We start from the raw sequence: 19,324 nt of genomic DNA on the forward strand, positions 1-19,324 counted from the left end.
TGTGATATATACTATTCGAACTATTTGATTCGAAATTATTCGACCAAATTCACTATTCGCCCATCCCTAGAGATGCGTTCATGTTTGCTCGTGCAGGTGTGACACCATACTTGTTAATTTAGTTAGTGTGGCTATGTTTACAAGTTTATGCGGCCGATAAAACTACCATCCTTACTTTGTATAGCTGGCCACTAATTAAGTTTCGGGCAAAACTGCGACTTTTTTTCTGTAAGCGCCAATGCATTACCTAGAGGAGTGGGTAGTATGTACTATCGCGATGGAAAGAAACGCAAACAGCGGAGCGCGTGGCCGAAGCATACTGAAGGTATAGTGCGTGCCGTCCTGTCATCACCATTGACAGGCGGGCACACCCAGTTTGATCGCGCTGTGCGAGGGTGCGCCCCCTATCCTGCAAAATTTTTGTTTGTGTTCTGCTTCTCTTTTATTTGAAAACAAGGAAAGGTGACGGCACAGTAATGATAACTGCGCAAACTGCACTATCGCGATGAAAAGGAACGCGAACCGCGGAAAGCATGACTTTTAGCACGGAATATTGGCAAGCAAAACTTATCATCCACCAGTCATATCTGACACTCGGAACGCACACGCGGTGTCGGAACAAGATTCTAGCGCTACAGTGGCGCCGACTGAAAACAGTGACAGCCGAAGCATATGGGAGTGGGACCCATATCCTTGCACTACCGCTGACTGTGCCAAAAGCCACACTTTCCGTGGTTCGCGTATCTTTTCATCGTGATAGTAAAGTTCGCGCTGTCATCATTACTGTGCAGTCACCTTTCATCGTTTTCAAATAAAAGAGAAGCAGAGCACCAACCAAAAATTCGCAGGATAGGGGGCACTTCATCGCACAGCGCGATCAAACCGGGTGTGCCCGCCTGTCAATGGTGATGACAGGACGGCGTGCACTATACCTTCAGTTATGCTTCGGCCATGCGCTCTGCTGTTCGCGTTTCTTTTCATCGCGATAGTAGTACATAAAAGCACATTTTAGTGGCATAATAGGGTTAAGTTCATTACTAATGGCTTTCCTCAATGAAAATGATATTCTAGTTCGTGCTGTTTATGGGAACGAAAGAATCCTAACATAGATTAACGTGGCAGCTACATTTTCATCAGCCACACTTAGAGACTTGCAGAGAAGGATACCAAGCTCTAGTTCTGTGCACTGGTTTTCATGCATGCCTGTGTTCTTCCTCCTCTTTGTTTTTAGTGCAACAACCCCAAGACCAAGGAGCCCAAGCTAGTGAGTGCTGCTCGCATCATCAGCGAGTGGAAGGACTACGATGAAGAGTTGAAGCAATTTATGGAGCGCTACGAGAGTGGCACGCTTAGGCTAGATACAGCTGAAGCTGACAGCAAGAAGGTGGACGTGAAGCTTGATGATGGTAGGTATTCTTTATTTTTGATGAAGCTCACAGGTTGAAAAGATTGCTAATGTCGCATTCTGATGCCCTTGTTGCACAGAAGTTGCTACAGTTGATCGTCAATATTGGGGGCGAGCTCCACCACTGGAAAAGCTCGCGCCACCGTCGGTGTGACGTGGTATGAGGGATCACGTGGACACAGCAGGCCGCGTCGTTTGCTTCGGAAGTGCCGAAGCGAGCTGAAACGAAAGTTTAGTCCCACCTGCGCTACATTCTGATTAAGTGGGGTTGTTTATCCGCTGTGAGTGTGTGTCCTTGACAACACTTGAAAGCACTATAATAGGTAGCGGCTGCCTTTGAAGGCGTCCGACATGGTAGGCTATTGCTTGGTGCCGCAGTGCCGGACGCGCACGCAACGGAACCTGGTGTCAGCCTTCACACGTATCCGCGGGCCAAGAAGCTGCGTGTAGTTTGGATTGCGAAACTTAGAACCGGCAAGCAGCCATCGGCTACAACTCGGGTGTGTAGCTAGTACTTCCGCGAGGAAGATTTCTGCTACAGCGTTAGGGCTGCGATGTTCGGTACGTAGCAGAAAGCGCGCACTGAGAAACTCGCCCGCACACACTGCCCAGGTTAATGTCATGAAGATTTGGTCTCTAAACTTGTTGATGCTAGATACTGGCAAGTTCACCACAATGGAAAGGGAATGGTAAGAAGCACACTAAAGAAAGGCATGGCATATGCTCATGTTTGTGTTAGCCCCAAATAACGAATGTGCTGGAGTAACAAAAAGAAGCAGTGAGAAATTTCTCGCTGAGAAGACTGATAAACATACATTGCTACGCAAGCTTGAGAAATAACGATATTGAAATGCCCAAGAAGTTAGAAGAAAATAAAAAAATGATTGAATCGTCACGATGGCACTTCACGAGTCACCCGTATAGCGTGGAAGTCCCTAGTAATAACGAAATTATTTTTGAACAGCTCTGATAGCGTCCACGCAACAATGGTTGCTCGTGTGTTGTCAAATGCTCATATGCTGCGGCCTAAACCTCACGGCATGGTGCGAAAATGCACTCGCAGCGAAAGCGAAGCATTGTGCGCAGACATGCATTCAGACGCGCAGTCGGTCACTGCGAATCCTTTCGATCACTGCAGTGAGGCTTTATTCTGTTATGCTCCATTTGGTTGTACAGACAACACACTATAAGAACATACTTCACATAGTCTGCTCTCAGCGATTGCCTACCTTTCACTCAAGAAGCCGGTTCGGGGGACTCCTTCGCGGCGACCGCACACAGTAGGCATTCACTGTACATATTCGGTAAAGAGATAGCGCCTGCAAACTATTCTGCACTTTCTGTTTGCCCAGGATTATTATTTTGATAGTACGAAACTTCCCTCATTTGGAGAGTACTTACAGAAATAGATAGGAGGGCTCCCGCATGGTGTTTTTATTGAACGCCGACAGCTAAACCTATGAGGAGCGCGCCGCATTATCCCTCGTACTACGCAAGCAAGGCGCTTCCGACAGATGGTGACTCCGTAAATCCTTGCCCCCAATAACGAACCTCAATTTAACAAAAACCATGATGCAACAAACTTGACTCAATTGCTTAGAATTATTTAAAACTGTCATTTTTTCATGCAATTTCACCAATTTCATTCTGCAGTTTCGATTTAGTTCTTGCACATGGTGCCTTTATGACAAGCAAAAGAAAAAAAAGGAAAAGCATCATTTGACACAGATTTGCACACAGATTTTTCACTTGCAAGGATTGCTGGCAAGTGGCGATCATGGCATTACAGTGATCTTGGCCTGGCATTGACAAGCCTTGACTTTTGATATACGTGTATGCCCAGTGCCATCTGACGCTGCTAGTGCACTACGTGCAATTATGTCAAAGCCTTGCTCATTGCACAATTTCTATTGCATGCACCATTGCTTTTGGTTCTGTAATTATTTCTCGAAGCCACTTGTGAGCTTTTCTCATAAATGCTTACTGACAAGATGCTATCCACCATGGTTAATCCAGGAATGTGTAAGGTAATTTTTACACTGTTAAAACATAGCTTGACCTAATTAAATTTTCGATTTAATTAAGTTTTTCAGTGCAAGTGCAACTTGACTACATGGAGGTACGACTGTATGTCACACGGTTATTTATGGCTAGCAAAATAAAAATTTGCATCTCTAGATGTCTATGCCAGGTACGTTCTATATAATAAATAGCATTATGTATGTACAGTGGAGCTATCTCGGTACTAGTGCTTGTCTCAGAATCATTAGTTCCTTTACCACCTGTCACAATGAATGAGCTTATCAGTGATACTGCACTGCCTTCATTAATTTCTGCAAGCCATTCTTAAAGCACGCAATATGTGCTGTACACTTTAGTTTGTATGATTCATATTCAGAGAGCTGTTGCTTCTGTACTAAACTTTGTTTGCTTTCGTTTTTTCTTTGCAGGCAAATTGCGGGATGCTGCCCATGTTGAATTATGATTTTCACTCATCCTTGTTTTGTACAGTGGTTGATCTCTCACACCTGTTCTTTTTTTTTTTCTTTTTGCCTGTTGTCATATACTTACACACACACACACACACACACACACCTCTTTGTACATGCTTGTGTGGGTCTGCGGTGCGTGGTGACACGTGTGGAGAGCATTGATTTCAAGAATAAAAATCATCTCACATGACAACCTCAGCGAGGACTCTGGAGTCTGCTTTACTGTTTACTGCATAGTTTTCATTATTTCAATAAGAAAGTAACTATCTCACTGGCATTCCCAAAACTGTCTTACATGTCATCAGCATAAGTTAGGACCTTGTTTGTGGACACCCCTAGGACACACAGTAGGGGCATATACAAGGTATAAGGTTGCATGAACGTGTATTATCAGCATAAATTCGAATTCAAGTGCAAACAAGTCTAAAATGACAAGAGTAGTGTTATGTTTTCAGGTTTGCATGCATTTATAAGTGTCGCTAAATTTAAGCTACAAAGTGTGTGTCTGTGCCTACGCCATGCACAGAAACCATTTAGTAATTGCTTGGTACTTGCGTGTGATTATGCAGTTACAAGTGTTCTCGTCTGTAGTCAAGCATCTGTAGTATAACGATATGCTCGGGACCACAAATTCTTTTGTTATACAAGTCACTTCATTGTAATGGTCGCACTACTGCAGGACTTGCAATAGAGCAGGCTAAGCGTGTACATTCATTAAAAGGAGACCTTAATCTAACCTGAATTTAAGAGAGACTTGGTGAAATTTTTAAATTTTTTTTTTGTCCACAATTCGTCTGAGAGAATGTGCGACTGCGGCCAACCATTTTGCATCGAGGTTCACAGCATGCTCAATGGTGATGTACAAGCGCTATGCAATGTAAAGCTACGGATCATCGAGTGCTGGTATTGCCTTCCTTTCTGTCAAAATTCATGGTTCGTTTACATGATCTTCATCCCTGTTGCCTTCATATACATTTTGCTTGCTTTCCACCCTAGATGGCTATGAAGATATCGTCTGTTGTCAGTTATGATTACATCATCATGTCATCAAATGTCAGCCAATGTCATCAAATGTATTTGTCAGCCATCGCACCCGCTGACATGTTACAACAAGCAGTGTGCGAGTTGAGCAATTCCTCAAGCAGTGCAGTAGCGCTGCTACTGGTATTGGCACACTCATCAAGTGCATAGGTAGCACTGCCAGTTAGCAGCTAGCGCAGAGCACACCTTAGTGTCGTCTGTGGAGAGCAGTGACGGTACTGCTACGTGGCATTGGTTGTAAAGCAACAAATCAGCCACCGGCGCACCAAATTCCTTCGTTGTACAATCGAATTCGTAGTAGTGGTCTTCGTTGTGAAGGCATTCACACAGTACATATGAAACATAGAATTTTGCCAGGACATAATCATTCCTTCATTATACAGTTTGCTGTAGAGATGTTCAACTGTATTTTATCTTCATGTTTCAGTTTATGTTAACTGGTACATATGCCAAATGTTTAAATGTCTTGTAGGACTCCTATATGTAATATGAGAGGGTCCTACTTCATATGCTATCAAAATGCAATGCCACAGGTTAAGTGTAATCCTGCAGTGCAGGGTACAGGAGTAATGAGACTTGCATGGACTTCGTATCAGGATACGATGGTGCAGTGGTGCTATTAAATCTCATCAGGACTCTGCAATGCTCCTGAGAAAGCTTGTTGGGTAGTACCGATAGCAGCATCACGATGTAGCGATTTCGTACACTTCGTCTAACGGGCGTGACGTTGAAGTGTGGCACTGCAATCCTTGGTTAAAAATGTAATGTGCGATTTATGTTCGCATGGTATTGCAAGTACTGCGAAACTGTGTGTTCTACTTTGTTCTTTTAGATTTGTCATCTCTCTCTTTCCTCTTCCCTCCCCTCCTTCCTATCTTCCATTTCTATGTTTGTCTCCTCCTTTCTGAAGAGTAGGCAGGTGTTGTGCCCTTTCTTGTGGCAGTTGCCAGCCTTGCTCACTTTCCCTTTCCTCTGTATACGTTTTCAAATCAAATAATAATAATAATAATAAAAAAAGCTATGACTGCGACCACATTTTACCCGTCAAGTTCTACATGACAACGCAGTCCTTGCATTAACCTGAGGTGAATGCAAAAAGAGTTGCGCAAATTGACGCAGGCATGCAAAAGTTATTCAACTTATAAATTTAAAATAAACACCAACAAAAAAGGTGGTGTTTATTTTCAGTTTCCGTTGAAGCGATAGACCTCACGAACCTTCGCTCACTGCTGCTGCCGCGCTTGCTCACGCCAGCGTTTTCGCATTTCACCCTCCCAGTGCTGCTTCCAAGCAAAGTGTGGCTTTCATTCAGCAGTAGTGGAAGCTGTCTTCCCATTGTAGCCTTCCCACAACAACTTGTAGCCACACTTTCTGACGGACAATGTTACCTTAACTATATTTGAGTGCAGGTAGCGACATCTTCTGGAAGTTCTTCAACCACAACGCCTGATAAACATTTGTGTGGTATCATTGTTGTCGAAGTAAGACAAAAAGAAATAAAAATTAGTACATGCTAATAATTGTTGCTGCCGATGCCTTTGCACTAGTAGAAAAGTAAAACTTGGCCTTTGCAATATAATTTCTGTGCTGCAGTTTACATTAATGGTACGAGTTGGCACCACCTGTGCTGTGCGTATGCTTGTGTCCGGGGTACATTAAATAGTTGTAATATGTGCACGGATAAGTTAAAGCTCTAATGAGTTTCTCTAATATGACGGAATAGTAATGCAATACTATCCTGTAAGTGAGGTGCTATATGTGCCATCCTGTACAGTGAAATATTTTTGGAAGAACCAGAATTTCCACTGAGCCTGGTGCTACGCGATGCCAGAGTGTGCCAGAGAACACATATAGCCTACTGACTGCACTTTGCATAAGCCATTGGACAGCACACCTGTAGCGTCAGTTGTAAAGCTTTTTAATTTATCTGGCACACCGCTTAGGCCTCTGCATAGATTTAAAAAATGTAAAACGTTTTTTTCTTTAGAGCAGTGACTACATGTAAGGCATGTAAGAGCTGCACGGTATGCAACATGCATAAATTGGGGCACAGGATCCCTCAAGTATAGCCTAGTTATTTCACAGTCACGAGCAAGGTGTTGCGACCAAGGGGGCAATACATCAACATGCCAAACACGTTGCGTGCCAACGGGCGCCTCGCTGAAGATGCAACCATTAAAGTAACTCTGCCACCTGCGCAATCAGACAGTGCGCTGCCCGATTGGGGAGCCCATCAGAACGACATAAATAAGCTGAGCAGAATTGGCAACCATGGCACGCCAACTTTACGCAGCATCGATTCTTTGTGGCTAGAGTCGTCAAACAGCAATTCGGACTCCGCGAGGACCGTCAAAACGTCCGAATAATTTGGAAGACCGAAATAGCGGATTTGCCTAAAGATAGCTGACTTTATTTCACAAGTGGCCCCAAAAGGTGTGCTGCATCCTTGGATCGTCACATTCGGAGATACCTTCAATTTCGCATGACTATAGCGCAACTACAAGTGATATCATTCTTGGCACAGTACCAATCACTGTATCTTAATATTGCGATAGCAATTATATGGACACTTCAAGCGGATTTCTGTCGTCGCTGCCGCCGTGAGGTTCCGTATAAAGTCCAAGGGTGATGAAATCGTCGCTGCCCTGTATGTGCGAGTGAAAGCGCGTGGGGGACGTGTGCTTTCACGGAGAGCGAATGCACAGCGGAGGGCAAATGCGACATCTTCCGTCGTGCGAAAGGCCGTTGGGGGATGGGAGGGAGGGGAGGTGACATTTAGCTGCGGCACCAAATGCATATCTTGCGACCTTGCGTAAGGGGAACTGGCGACTCAATCTCCCACGCAAAAGAGGAAAGCGGGAAGGCAGTGCAGGAAGAAGGGGGTGTGGCTTCTACTCTGCCAGCAACTGCGTACTTCTACTTTGTGCGGCTGCGAGCTGTCGCGTGCACTGTATCTTGAAAGCGATCTCCACACGGCTCTTCATCTCCACATGAATCTCCACACATGCACTGAGCTTTCGCCACTCAGTTTTCGTTGAAACGATAGAGCGCACAAACCTTCGCTCACTGCTGCTGCCGCGCTTGCTCACGCCAGCGTTTTGACAGTGGTTGTCTGCGGTCATCGAGTGTGATCTATCCATGTTTGCTTGTGCACGCTTACACCATGCTTGTTAATTCAGTTAGTAAGCTAATGTGTCCAAGTTTATGCAACCGATAAAACTACTATCCTTACTCCGTATAGCTGTCTACTGATTTGCTATTGCAATTGATGCTTTGCCTTTCGGGTGAAACTGCGACTTTTTTGTCACACCCTCCGCGCTGGCTTAACGGCTGTGCGCTGACAAGCACGAGGTCCCAGGTCAAATCCCGCCCCCGGCGGCCGCATTTTGATGGGGACAAAATGCAAAAACACCCGTGTTCTATACATTGGGGGCACGTTAAAGATCCCCTAGTGGTCACAATTAATTCACAGTCCCTCACTACAGCGTGCCTCATAATGAAATCGTGGTTCTGGCACGTAAAACCCCAGAATTCAATTCAATTCGATATTTTATTACTGCAGAAACGCTTCCGCCCGTTGCCACTTGTGCCAGTCAGGCGAAATATCACAAAATGAAAGTGTATTTAGAAAGTTCTCGTTCGTGAATATGGGCACAAGTTTGTCAACGCGTGTTGCTGCGCCCACATTTGCTTGCCCTTGGCCTAGACATTGTGGTCATGATTTTCTAGCAGTGCCTGCACAATTTTCGTGCTTCGACAATGGTCAGAGCGATGCTCTGACACGTGTTATTAATGGGATCAACTGGCCATGAATAGTGGATTATAATTAAGAGTAGCATAATATCGAGCGGAAGGCGTCACTACAATATCGCGACCTGTATCTCAACCATTGTCATGCTTTCACTACAGATAGACGAAAGTGCAGTCAATGCATGCTCCGAATTCTCATCAGCGACTACTAGATCGACTAGGCTTCGGTGGTTTTGGTTTCACGAAGCGCCGACGACCTATGCCGGCGATATCTCACAATAAAGATATAGCTATTTTTGCTTGACTCAGGTGGCCTTATTAGCATGTAGTCGTGCAGGTGGAGTCCGAATGACCTGCACGACACGCTGTAAAGTGTCCGAAATTTCTATCGTCCTTATGCATTAGGCCTATGGGGCGTCGCAGGTGCCACAGGGCTGGCCGAATAATCGGTCGTTGACTGTATTGTGTGCCACACTACGACATCGTGGGAGAGTGGAACGCGGCACCCCGAGGCACGAAAATTTGAGCTGAGGTACTTTCATTTTGCTTGTCCTTTGATATCTTCTGCCACATATGACTTGGGTTGGTGTGCGTTAATTATCATAATTCTTCTTGCTGTTAGTTTTTTGACATGCTAAGAGGTATAGAGCACAAATGTTGGCCTTAGGTGTTACTGGACCCCTTTAATGGTGAAAATTTCTCTTGTGGCTCTCATAATAATGTGTTTTTTTTTCTCATAATCTTCACCATATCCAGGGGCCTTTTCAGTCTGGTTAATTTTGTTTCCGAGCATATTGCATCTGAACAACTTGTTTTTCTCTAAGGGTGTCTGCACAATCTATAATGCATTTATAGCACACACGTAATGTGGGCCAGCATGATCATCGCTGCCCAATGTGCATGCAGTGCACACATACTGTACAACTGCACAAATGTTAGCATGACCACATACATAATGCAAGGAGATCTCTTGACAACTTGGGAAGTTTAATGTCCCATTTTGCCCCATTTCCCATTTCAATAAGTACACTTCTGCTCCTTCGCGGACCCTCACGTGTGCCTGTATTCTCCCTGAGAAATTGGAGTGTTGAAGGAGGGGGTTGAAGCCCTTATTTGATCCATGCATTCAGATACCACACACACACACACACACACACACACACACACACACACACACACACACACACACACACACACACACACACACGGCACTTTCTTTCATATTTCATCTATTTCCTGTTTTTCTTGACCCTTCTCATGAGAATTCCACAACGTGGTAATTTGAAGGACAAAATGTTGGTCTCTTTGGAACCAAGTCACTGTGCCAGTTGTCTTATCTGCAACAACCCTTCCATTGAGTTGTAAGCTAGATTGGAGGCACAAACCGAGGCTGACTGAGCTGATTCTAACCACTGATTCTCCTAACCACTGATTTAGATTCAGTAATTTTTAGAGGTTAGAGTATGGAACTAGCTGCTGGTTTGATATGGGAAATTTGTGTCTGGTGCTGCTTTAAACAGTGATGATAATTTTTTTTCTGTGTCTGAGAGCAAATAGTTTTCAAAGCCCTCTTTCCTATGACTTATGTTTTTTATAACTGCCTTATTTGCTCACAACACCAGTTTTTTTCCTAATGATGAACACCTCGGTATAGTATAGTAAACGTAGTACACATGGCACTTAAGCCTTTATGGCTCAATTTTCTGGACGTCTTGCTTATAACAAAGAGGCAGCACAAGCAAGCAATTTGGCATAAGAAAGGCCAGAAGTTAATTGAGACAGACATAGCTTAGCTAGCATAAATTTCAGTCCTCGCTGAAGCTAAGGCATTCAGCTTAGGTCATTTCCTTTATTAGAAAGCCTCACATCCAGAGGTCGACTGCAACCTGCTTTTGCCATCTGACTTAGATTTAATAAAATCTATAAAAAGGCAGCAGATACGGAAAAATCTAACGTTGATGACAATTTATAGGATATAACAAAGTAAATCTAAAATGTCTCTTGCCAATATTAGCACGCAACGAATACGCAATGCTTATAACGAATGTTGTCTATAATGGAAATTCGTATTGGATGTGACTTTATGATAATGAGGTTTACACAGCTGTTTGCAAGCTCTTGTCAGAGCAAATTGAGTATTCACTTCAAAAATTGCCAGAAATGAAGAGACAGCACACTGTTTATGGTAAATATCTTTATTGATTCTATGAAGTAAATACACTTCTCATGGACAACAATTTATACTTTCTACAGGACGTGTTACAAGCTGTACTAAAAAGAGCCAAAAAACCATGTTTGAGTGCTGTTTAGTACTGTGGCACTTGTATGTAGCTGCTCTACCTCTATGACTTGGAGTAAAGATACTGCAAGTTCTCTACGCCTGGCTTGCAAGCCTGAAAATTGGTTATCGGCTGCTCACTTCACTACCATTGAAGTACACTGCAAGAATCCCATGGAAGATCAAAGACGACAAACTGGACTATGCTCTGAACGGAAAATCTTCGAAGAGCACACAGGGCAACCCCTGTTTAACAAGAAACTCTCCCAGCCAAAGATTCAATTTGCCCATGCTAAATCCGTGGCCGAAGATCCGCGCAACCAGAGCACTAAGCCATGACAAGGACTACTGACCAGGAAGTCAAACTTTGGACCCAAATGGTCCAAGGGATAACGTTGCACTCTTCCACAGAACAACCAGCAACACAACAGAGCTGCATATCCTAGAACAGCAACATCGCTCGCAAGTTATCTGAGAAGTTTGATGTGTGCTCGTGATGGCTCTGTGGCACAAAACATTGTGAACTGACAAGTTGTAATGTCTCTTGAGGAGTTTCGCTTACTGCAAAAGCTGCGCGTTACCCGACTGTGGCAAGCGGGAAGGAAAAAAAAAATCTGGACAGGAAAAAGAAGTACCTTCTTGAAAATAAATGAATCAGTAGAACGAAGCTACAAGTGGCCAAGTTTCATTACCCCTTGTTCTCAAGAGGAATAGCTGAGGAAATTTATACATGCTGAAAGCATCTGCCATCACTACAGCACATATCGAAATCTCAGTTAACCTGCAACACAGGTAAAGATGCTCCAGGCAGTAAAAGTGTCTCGCGCAGCGCATTGCTACACGACATTGGCACGCCACAAGTAGCACTAGAAAGCCAGCTGTGCACTTTTGAACCCCTTGCATTGCACAACAAACATGCCATCTAAGTTTACATCAAGCAGCAAGTCTTGGCTTTGCAACAGTAGGCCTTACACATTGCTTCTTTCCTGAAGACTGTGGGTACTGGGAGTAAAAATATGCCTTGGATGCCAGGATATACTTAAAACCTGTAAATTAGCAGTTAAACATCGCAGCTTCGTTTTGTGACTACCTAATGTGACAACTATCAGAGGATGCAACACTGCCATCACTTTTTTTTTAGTATTTGAGTTCTCCAAGGTGCTGTCTGGTGCACTTGCCAAGGTGCCATTTCACATTTGCTAATTAGCAATATAAAATTGCAGGTGCTAGTACTTTGTTGTGCCACAGGTGGTAAATATTCATCACTAATAATATGAAATGGCAAGAGCTTGTAATGTATCGCTGGTGGCAAACATCAATTCTGTTTTCCTTCTAATGAACAGAATGTTGAAATCTTCCCCCGCTTCAGCAAAGAGAACAAGGATAGGGTCAGATAGGTTAGTGCACTAGACAGCACTCGGCACCATACTTACTCTTTATGTGATCTGGCTGCTTGGCTTTGGTAGCGCATGTAACTCAATAAATGGCTGTGCAGAGACAGGAAAACTCGCATAGTAAGCAGCATGAGCTGCTTACTATGCTTCTTTTTTTTTTTTTTTAATATAGGCCACCACTAGTGTAGGTTACCAAAGGCATATAAAAACTGCAGAAAATGACTCTTGGGCAACTCATAGAACATGACTGGATGGATTACAGTTTGCTTGCAGGCAAATGCTTTTTTTTTTTTTTTTTTGTGGACGAACAAAACATCTGCTCAACACTTGCTCCTGATTGGCTGCAGAGTGCTACATACTCACTGTGGTGGACATTGTATTATTGAAAACATGGTTTCAAAGCGTCAACAACAGTGCGTAAACCTGACAAACGGAAGAAACAAGAACACAACAACATATTGCACTAAACTACTACAGCACATGCCACATACGTACTACATGTCAACAACCAACGGAAAAATGGACCAACGTCGAGAACGTGTGCATGACGCCAAGAAACATGATGGGTCCTCACCGATTCTCCCAAACAACTTTGTGGGGAAATGCAACGGGTGCTCTGAGAAAAAAAAAATGCTTGGTGCAGTTTCAGACACGCAAGACTAATCTTCAAGCGGTCTGTGGCCTGGAAGTGCACATGGAACGTCATTACCATGCCTCTGCATTCAATTTTGTGTCGCAAGTGCTCAAACGCCGCCTTGTGAAGGAAAAACAGCCTCGTATGTTGCATTTGTGTGTCAAAGGACAAGGAAACGAGATAAGTACAGTCAAATGTGAAAGACTCATCACATGGCGGCACGCGGCAGCTTCAATACAAAGTGCTAAATTCTCTAACAATGCAAGAACGGTGGCTTAGCAAGTGACCTACACCCAAGGAGCCTATGCCTCTCTCTAGCACAGAACAAATGCATGCAAGTGGGGGGTTAAAGTCCACACCTGTTGCACGAGCTTGGTGAGGGAAAAGTGATGCGGACAATCGATGCAGCCTTTCGATATAACCAACTGTGACTTGTTAGTAGTCGCTACAAGCACACCCAATATTGGCATATGTAATAAACGCCCCTAGCCCCATTCGCACGTAGATTCGCTGAAAAGGCAAGCCCTTAACTATTTCTAATCTTTCAAGGGGACTCCTAATCTTTTCTATGTATGAGCACTTCCAGAAGAGGGGTATGATGATTGAAGGCCATTAAGCTAACTTCGAACAGCAAGTTTCTAGCTTTTACGTCACAAAAATTGGCTGTAGGAAACTGCTGCATCATTAAGAGAAGCAATTAGGCAGTAACACAGATAAAACGGTTGCCTAACAATTTCCTGATGCGTCTCATAGTATAAAGTCCACTATCAAGGTGAGAACAAATTTTTCTGCCGCACTTGATTTTTGTGGCCAGCACTAGAGCTTGCAAGCACTTGTTCAATGTTTTTTTCCATACCTAGTTAAATACAGAACACAGACATATACATCAGCACTAAATTTTCGCAAACAGGACTTGCACCCAAATAATTAAAGAAAACCCTTGGAAATGCACTGAACATTTAGGACAGCTTTTTCATGCTTTGCTTAGGCCAAACGTTATTTGTAATGATGTTGGTGCAGCTAACCACAATATTGGTTCAGCTTGTGCTTTCACTGCATGCACATGAGATGTATGTGACAATTTGGACATTAAGTACCCATAGTTAATGCTATACTGGTTGCTGCAGAGCAACCAGCTGTATGCAAGAGCAGTTTCATTCAACAGGTAGTTTCAGAAGAGTGAACACACACTTCAAGAATGTGTTTTAAGTATGTGGATGGACAAGCTTCGTTCCTCACTCAACGCAAGCATTATCAATGGTATTCAGTGTCTAGAAAAGCGGGACCACCACACTGACGCAATCGTCGAACAGCCCCCTCTCGGCGAAGTCATTTTTAATGCGCTGTGATTTATGTGGGGAACAAGCTTCCTGTCCAAGAGTCCTTATGTGTCAACATTTATTATTTATAGTAAGAAACGTGTCTGCAGTATTGCCATCGATTGTGTTTATATAAAAGGGATTACTTCTCTGAGTTGGAGAGGGGCAAGCAGTAAGTACAAGATTGTTGCACGTGGACTAAATAATGCCCGTCAATGTGCAAGTCCTCCAAGCTGCTCCGGTAAAACCTGAACGCACATTGCTAACGTTGCTTGTGAAGCATGGTTTGTGTAACAATGTGTCGTGCACTCCAACAGCCAAGTCAAGCAGGCGCTTTCAATGCCTAATGACAGGTGTCAGAAACACCTACGCTGCCTGGCACAATGTAGCTGCACAAGGTGTAGATATTTTGAACTGGCCTTAAAGCTGCTGCTGCTACACTTTAACTCGGTGAACAAATAGTAGTTGTGTGCTTTGTTTGTGCCTTTCCTCTGCTGATTGCCTGTCATGGACCCAGTATTCAACTTCGTTCAACTTTGTGCCATGTTGAGTATATTGAGCTTTAGCTTTGATTTCATTGTAATTTTTGCAGTGCACACTAAACAGAAATGACAGGCAAGAAATTGTGGCGCTTCATGCAAGCTTATAATATTTAACTTTACAGAAGTGCAACGGTGCAGGCACGTCAGAATTTTCTCAACATTTCACCCTCTGAGAATGAGATGTCTTAAAAGAAATCTCAAACTTCACCTGTTACTCAGTCACAATGTTCTTGAGTGTTTCTGGTCAAAATCCACATTTGTAGACAGCAAAAAAAAAAAAATAATAATAATAATAATAAAGATTGGCTGGCACATGAACCTTAATGTGACTATGTACGATTACAGACAACAGTGGAAACAAGGCATGATGACTGAAAGATAAAGAGTACATGTTTCAGTGCAATAAAATGTAAGCTGAGTGAGCATGTGAATACAGTACAAATGATGAAAGTAGGAAAGAAATGTACTGTTTGAAAAACCTAATTATGTTATGTCAAAACATTCAGGCTATTTTTACCAAAACTTAATTGATTGGCTTTTTTATTTTTTGTGACATGCAAAGACTTATGCAGACAGAGGGGTGTGCTTAGGACAAACAATCCGGGTATTGCCTTCAGAACTGAAAGGGGCTGTACCGGTTGAAAATATACTTCAACATCACGTCACCTGCCCTAGGTGTGTTGAGTAGGTGCAGTGCATGGCAGCAACCAACTGCAATGCACGGCAAAGCATATCTGCAATGTATAAAATGCACTGCCTCACAAACACTCATACAGTCATACCCGAATGTATCGAACACATACATAACGAATTATTGTATGTAACGAACAGCAGTAAAATCCCCATAAAAATTTTTGTATAAAATTTTTATTTTATATATCGAAATAACTATGTATATCGAACTTTTTGTGATCCCCTTCAGATTCGATATTTCCAGGTTTGACTGCAGTAGACAGACAACCACACAATGAATACTTGGCATCTCTGGTTGTGTCACGAGGAAAGTAGGTTTCCTTGCTTTCTTGTATAAGGTGTTTATAGGGAGGAATGCATGCAAAGTCCAACTGCAGGAGATGAGGAGGAGTGTGCTCGTTTTGACAAGCAGTGTGGGGATTGTGTGGCTGCAAAAAAAAAAAAAAATAAGAACGCTATATGCCATTTCCATATAAATTACATGCGAAAATCACTGAAATCCAACAGAGGTGCCAAACTGCCTAGCAGGCAACAGCCTAGAAGAGCCAACTTCGAGAATCAACGCTCATCGGGACTGCACCGTTGCACACTGTTTGAGTGTCCGTCAAGGCCAGCATCTACTGCCAGGCCCCCCTCCATTAGGAGAAGCTATGCGAGGAGGGGAGAGAGAGAGAGGGCTGTCACGCGATCGCGTCTCGGCGGTGGCACGAGAGGCGGTGTAGGTAGGGGATGGCGGGCAGCGTCATGCATCTGAGTCAGAGGCGCTCGACAGCTCGAGCTGGGAGCCCCACCAGTCGTGCACTTCACCAACCAGGGAACTCATGCGGAGCTGCCCGGTAGCCCGTGGCCCCATTGTTGTTCTCCTCTTCGTCAGGCGTGGGCGACGACAGCTCGCTGCCCTCACTCACGTCTGGCAAGCCCTTGGTGCCTGCCAAAGGCACAGACAAAGCAGACATGATCATAATCATTATCCAAACTAAGTCTACTGTAAGACAAAGGCTTTTCCTTGTGCTTTCCAAATAACCCTGTCTAGCATCACCCTGCGCTCATGGTATCTTCTTTTTCAGCCTTTGAAAAAAAGCACTTTAGCATCTTGCTCCTACTTCTTCCACAATGTTTTCATACAGCTACACCAATACTCCCCTGGTAAAGAGTAGCGAAGAGATGCCATAATTTACGTGTTAGGTAGCAGACATTGCTGAAAATAAGATGACCTCTCACATAAGTTAACTTAGTTCAATATGATAAGCATTAAAGAATAGTCATTGAAAAAAAAATTAAGGTTGTGTTTTGAGATGGGAAGCAACAGGTGCTTGGAATTTTCAAAAGAAAGAAACCAGGAACATTTAATCTCACATGCAAACAACAGCATCCGATAAAAAGGAAAAGTGCAGTTATCATCCATGCAATGAACTGTCCAAGTGGTAGATTTCTCAATCTTGTGCCAATTGACTCTTCCTTTACAAGCTTCTCATGTATGCTTCAGAAAGTGTAAACTTCCCTGCATAAGCTTTAGCACTTACGTGCATACCACACCAGGTACAGTGCAGTCCACTGTTAGAGGGAACACATGAGTGTAGAGCATGTGTGACTTTTTCCCTCTGGCATGTGTGCAATTTCCTGGCTTTGCAGCAGATAACTTGTGGTTGGTAGTGCTGGCACCTTTCTATACACCTGTGCATTGCATTGACCTAGCTTCAGCAGGCACTTGCAGCTACAGCACCAGCATGAGTGAGAGCCACACATTGGAGTGTTGCCTTTAAGAGTGTACCTCTCTGTACATCTTCCACTTGAAATTCTTCTATTAAGCAATGTCCATGTTCACATTGAACCACACCAAAGTGCTTCTTAATGCCATCCTGCTCACATGTCATTCACTTTTAACAATGATGGCCATTTTATGTGGACTTGCTGTGCTGAATGTGTAGTGCATTGCAGGATAAAGCATCATAAAGCGTCACAAATTATAAGAGAATTTAACTCCTTAGCTTACCAACAGAACACAAAGCAATGTTGAGCCCCTAATATCTGTATCTGTTCACAGCTGATACTTCAATGCACTGCCAGTGGTGTGCAGGGCCGGAAGAAGAAGACGAGTTCTTGATCAGCTGTTGTTCCTGCTTCGCTCTGGTGTTTCATTTAAATTTGTGCGTACCGACGCCTCCGTGGTGGGTACAGTATCAAAAGCAATGACGGACGTTTTGATCCCTCTGCCTTCAAGGTTGGGGGCTGGCCTCCAAGCTGCAAGTCAATCTGCGGTGCTCGACCTTCTGAACATGACTCTGCCAGGGTCATCGAGCTGCTCTGATGTGGATGACCATGGCCACAAACCGCCGGTTGAAGAGGAAACTTCGCAGGACTTCAAGTGTGAGTGAGCTTAACTGCAATTTGCTGCCCTCCTCACATCAAGCGTATAGAATCGCCCTACATCCCCGTCGCTACTACAGGCAACCTCAATTCCCTCAATAGGCAAACGCTCACTGCCTATCTCGAGAGGCTGGCTCCAGGGCAAATCAGAGAGGTCCGTATTAATCCCAGAAAAAGCATACTTACTGATGATGTGTCTACACAAACAATCCTCAACACTTTGAAAGCTGTAACTCAGCTAGAAAATATACTTGTCCGCTCATTCATCATACCTGGAGGCAGTACCACCGCCGATGTGATCTATGATGTGGATACAGATATTGATAATGGTGATCTACCACTGCTAATCTCATCGACTGTCCATATCACAGACATCCACTGTTTTCGACAGTCGAGGTGCGTAAAGCTCATTTTTGAGGGAGACAACTTACCACCACATGAGAAAGTGGGATATCTGAGACATCCTGTTCGTCCCTACATCCCTATAGGGCATTACAGTGCCGTAAATGTAAGAAAATCGGGCACATGAGTGCTGTGTGCGCAAACAAGATGACATATCCCCGCTGTAGTGGTGATCATGACGAGTCGACGTGTGGTGGGTCTAACTTGAAGTGCCCTAACTGCGATAGGCCGCACAAGTCAACGTCAAAGGAGTGTCCGAAATTAAAGACTGAAATGACCGTGCTAAGGAAAATGGTGCGAGATCGCTCTACACACAGGGAAGCAGCTACCAAGGTACACCGCCGTCAGAGGCACTGACATAATCGCAGGAGGAGATCAACATCGACAACAGGACAACCGGCCCTCATGAAAAGTCGTCCCACGCTCCTGTTATTCATAAATCGCCAGGGCCACCTATAGCAACATGTACTCTTCTGAACACCAAGGACACTACTACAGTTAAACCTGCTTATAATGAACCTCCATATAACAAATTCTGGATATAACGAAGTTTTTCTATTCCCCGCCAGTTACTCCATAGAAGCACATGTATTTGAGACCTCTACGTAACTAAGTGGCAGCGGGAGACCACCTCGAAATAACGAAATTTTCTCGCCGACAACCTAGAGATTTCGCCCCAAACTTTGTCATTTTTGCGCGAGCAGCAACCGGAAGCACCTTCTCCGCTGCGACAGAATGCGAAGCGGCGGCGGCGCGCTTGGCGCGCTCGAATTCACGGCGAGTGCAAGGCGAGAGCGAGCGCACGTGTGCGAGCGTGCGCAAGGCTGGCCTGCATCCCTCGACCCGGAGATCTTGCCACCGTGGGCGTGAACTTTTCCCCTCCCTTCATTAAAACCTGATCCCGCCGCTTGCTGCAGCAGGCCTAGCCCGCCAAGCCGGCACTCTCCTTTTCCAGTTGATGTCGCCGAAGAAAAAAAAAAATTTTTTTTTTCAACGCACTGGCAGTG

At 44.1% G+C, this 19,324-nt stretch overlaps 2 protein-coding genes across 2 annotated transcripts in view; one reads left to right on the plus strand and one right to left on the minus strand.

Annotated features, from left to right (window-relative positions):
- LOC119441725 (UDP-glucose:glycoprotein glucosyltransferase 1-like) overlaps window positions 1-4,095 on the plus strand; it is a 196,616-nt gene extending 192,521 nt beyond the window's left edge. The window contains 2 exon segments of the mRNA XM_037706328.2: window positions 1,232-1,406; window positions 3,856-4,095. Coding sequence (XP_037562256.1) covers window positions 1,232-1,406; window positions 3,856-3,890 — 210 coding nt within the window. The 3' untranslated portion in view covers window positions 3,891-4,095.
- A 6,772-nt stretch (window positions 4,096-10,867) lies between these two features.
- Window positions 10,868-19,324, minus strand: part of LOC119441727 (sodium leak channel NALCN-like) — an 87,150-nt gene continuing 78,693 nt past the window's right edge. The window contains exon 41 of the mRNA XM_037706330.2: window positions 10,868-16,476. Within this exon, the coding sequence (XP_037562258.1) occupies window positions 16,352-16,476 (125 nt within the window). The 3' untranslated portion in view covers window positions 10,868-16,351. The remainder of the gene's footprint in view (window positions 16,477-19,324) is intronic.

Source organism: Dermacentor silvarum, chromosome 2 (genome assembly GCF_013339745.2).
Source record: "Dermacentor silvarum isolate Dsil-2018 chromosome 2, BIME_Dsil_1.4, whole genome shotgun sequence".
NCBI lineage: Eukaryota > Metazoa > Arthropoda > Arachnida > Ixodida > Ixodidae > Dermacentor > Dermacentor silvarum.